General features: G+C 38.5%; 1 protein-coding gene across 5 annotated transcripts in view; it reads right to left on the bottom strand.

Annotated features, from left to right (window-relative positions):
* The window catches only part of DGKH (diacylglycerol kinase eta), a 173,262-nt gene that overhangs the window by 54,636 nt on the left and 114,881 nt on the right, over positions 1-3,745 (bottom strand). For all 5 annotated transcript variants that reach the window (XM_011369749.2, XM_023536372.1, XM_011369748.2 and 2 more), the window contains exon 13: positions 1,902-1,986. In XM_011369749.2, the coding sequence (XP_011368051.2) occupies positions 1,902-1,986 (85 nt within the window). The remainder of the gene's footprint in view (positions 1-1,901; positions 1,987-3,745) is intronic.

Genomic DNA, 3,745 nt, shown 5'->3' with positions numbered 1-3,745 from the left:
ATTTTCTAATATTGAGTATTAAATAACAGAATCGTTGTTACTGGAGGAAATCATGAGATCACCATTTTTACAATGTTTAAAAAGTACAGCAGCAAATACAATTACTTAATTATGGCCATGAGGAATTAATCAATGAAACTGTCACAATTCCTTAAGCTCTGTCCTTCTAAGATGCCAGCAGAATGCTGAGCGTAAGATAATCGACCATCTCTCGTGTCCTTTTAAAACTAAAAAAAAAATACTAATAACAATTTCACAATCATGCAAAAGGGACTCCAAAATAAATATTTTATTTAAACTATCTATAAACTGGAAAATTAGGTTGAGCCTAAGAAGGGAGAAGGTTCAGCTTATACTTTTTTGCAGTTAAGGCAAAAAAGTCACTGTTAGCGATACGGAACACAGATTTAACCTGTAATCATAAGGCATCCATCCCTTTGTTGGGAAATATTTTGATAAGAAACCAAAATAAATGAAGTGTCATTCAAAATCCTTTTATACTAAAAAAAAAAAACCCAAAAACCAAAAAAAAGAAAAAGAGGTCTCTTCCAAGTAGCCATGGTTGCACCTCATATTTGGTGACCGAATGTGGTAAAAGCAAACTGTCCACCTTTACTTTGCACGATGGGAAACGGATATCTGAAATATGTAGAGTCAATGAGTTCCCTCTTTTCTCTCTCCGGAGAGAAACTTAGCAACACTTATAAAAATACTATTAAGAAAAAGACTGGTTCTTGTAAAAACGTGTTATGCTCAAATTTAGGTAAAATAACATTATAAATAAAAATTAAATAAAAATGCTACTGGAAATAAAACAGTAAATATATTCATCTTTAATAGTAATTATCCCTGGATTGCAGGACTAAAAGTAAGCTTTTTATTTTCTTTACCATATTTTCGTTATTTTCCAATTTTTTTAGAAGCAGTTTTTGTCACCTTTATATCAGAAAAAGTTTTTCCAAGTGTAATTAGCATCTTTAAGAAATAGCCTCATGTTCCTAGTTATCATTCCTTTCCTTCGTTTTGACAAGATGATAATTTTCTCAAGGACAAAATGGAGATTTCCACTGTAAAATAAGCAGATGAATTTTCCTCAAGGGAAAAATGAGCTACCATAGATCAAATGGTCTTAGTGAGTCAGAGAACAATCCTTTGAAAATTAGGTTCTGTTTTGAATCTCCAGTGCTTTGAGGTTTAATCGGCACGCTGAATCTTTAAAACCGTCTAGGAACCGCGCTGATTAGCGGTCTGCAGCACGGATGGAATAAAGTGTGCCCTCTCTTCCTTCGTGTTATCTCGACCTTCAGCCTAAACCTGGAGACCGGTTCCGATGCACCCTCAACAGGGCCAGCAAAGCAGGAAGAGAGAAGTTGTATGATATTTTGGCCACGTGTACTTGTGTGTTTGGAGACTGTTTAAGGGAGCTGGGCGAACCCCTAATACTCATACAGGTGCTCTCGGCCGAGGCAGATGAGTAAAGCTAACAGGAACCTGTCATCAGCCGCCTTCCCTGGAGCCCTGCTGGTGACAGGAAGCGGGCAGGTGGGACACGCAGGGAGCACTATTAGGGGAAGGGGAAGGGGAAGGGGAACTGCATGCCTGGTGCTTTGCATGCATCTGTGACCTCATTTAATCCTCACGACATGGTGGCCTCACTCTGCAGAAGTAACGGAGCCCATGACGGTGAGTGATGTAGCTAAATTCACACTTTGAGGGGCGGGGAGGGCATGGAAGATTCTCTCCTCTGGGGGACAGGACTAGAAGGAGTCAACGAGATCATGCCACAAGTAATGAAATAGGAAATTAAGGAAAGATACCGTCGTATCTCATACGTTTTCTTATTTGTTCAAGATATGCACCCCCTTTTCAAATGATAAACAGGTAAAGGGTTAAAGTCTTACATAAAATTCTTCAGATTCTTCTGGAGGTTCTGGAAGCAGAGAAGCCTTTGGTGGCAATTTGAGTTCATAGGTCATTATACTCCACCTGAAGGGAGAAAAATCTTTGGTCTCAAATTTCTTTAAAATTTAATAAACTGACTTTGTTTCCACTTCATATACATACATATGCCCATATATTTATGAACTGTAATTTACTGTATCTAAAACAACCAAATATGGGAAAAGAGATGAAATTTTGGTAATCCTGTAAAACTCCAATTCCTAAGTTATGACTGTCCTATCTTATCAATTCTGATGAGTGACTTCCAAGTGACTTCCAAACCTTTTAAGGCCATGACCCCCAGTGAGAAACACACACGTCTGACACCCCGCCCCTCTTCGCCAGGTGCAACGCGTTCTGACTTTCCTACTTTTTTTTTCACTTTTTAAATAATGCTCATTGTAATTTGCTAACCGGATTATACAAATTACTAATGGGTCACAACCCAAAGTTCCAAAACAACATCCTAGATTAAAGAAATCCATACTACTTATAAAATATAATTCATGCTCACAGTCTGTCTTGCCAAGTCAGCTGATATAAACATGAGATGAAAATCAGCTAAATATTCCTCCTTATGAAATGATAGCAAAATATCCCTCCTTAAATTAAGAAAGGAAGTAAGCATGGGATTGAGTAAAAAATATAAGTAATACATAATTAAAGCAAATTTATTTAAATGAGCCGTAAATATTCATTTCAAACCAAACACTGAATCATCTGGTGTTAGGAAAAGCAAACAACTCCAGATCAATCTATTCTACCTAAAATAATAATTTCAAAATTAAAAAGAACTGTTGTCAGTAATGGGATAAGAAATAAAGATTCCACAAAGACACAAAGCATAATAAAAGCAGTAATGAAACACATGAATTTTACGTAAAGCATATCATAGCTGAAGCCAAGATAGAACCTATAGAAAAACTCCAAGTTTAGCATCAGTATTTAAACAGACTAGCGTACCATTCAGACTAATCAGTCTTTCCATAAAAATCTAAATTCCCAGAAAATCCTCGAAAAGACACAGGTTTATATGTTAGGCTGTATAAACTGAATAGTTACTTATTGACACTGTTTTAACTCTTGACTTGAATAGACTATGAAGAAATATCTACATGAGCACAAATGGGAGAAATACTGAACACCCCAAAGCGACAGACGGCATTCCAGGGTCTGGACATACAGTGGTGAAAGGCTTCCCTAGCGAAGCTTATATCCTAGCGCACAAAACAGATGTAATGCGAGCAACATAGAAAATGATTAAACTTTGTAAATATCCAAATAGAGAAAACCACATTGCAAACATAAAAGTCAAGTTCCTACTAGCTGGAAATACCGCTCTGGTCAAAGGACAGGTAAAGAAATGGGACCACCTCAGATTCCTCGCACACTCCATGCTGCACCTCCTCCCATGACAGGAAATGACGAACCAGACACAGCAGGAAGTGGCAGTGGAGCCGGGAGAGGGAGTGTACTGGTACCTGCCAGGCGGAGTCAGAGGCCAGAAGGTGAGGCCCCTGGTGCCTGTGTGCATTGAAGAGAAAGACCCTAGAGCGAGAGTCTGGAGCCCTGTTAGGACGCCAGCTCCAGACTGATCAGCTGTGTGACACTGATAAGAGACCCAACCCTGTAGGATGGAGATTATAACAGTAACTACCTGTAGGTGTATCGTGACGACTAAATGAGATGATACTTTATCTAGTAAAGCAACCAGCAGTGCCAGGCAGACCAATGTATTAGCCATTCTGACTCTCTCTGCCTCCACAAGCCTCGATTTTCATCTTTATAAAATCGTCACAATAAA

The sequence above is a fragment of the Pteropus vampyrus genome, unplaced genomic scaffold (assembly GCF_000151845.1).
Source record: "Pteropus vampyrus isolate Shadow unplaced genomic scaffold, Pvam_2.0 Scaffold154, whole genome shotgun sequence".
In the NCBI taxonomy this organism is placed as follows: domain Eukaryota; kingdom Metazoa; phylum Chordata; class Mammalia; order Chiroptera; family Pteropodidae; genus Pteropus; species Pteropus vampyrus.
The sequence above is the reverse complement of the archived record's forward strand: the minus strand, read 5'-3'. Positions and strand labels throughout refer to the sequence as shown.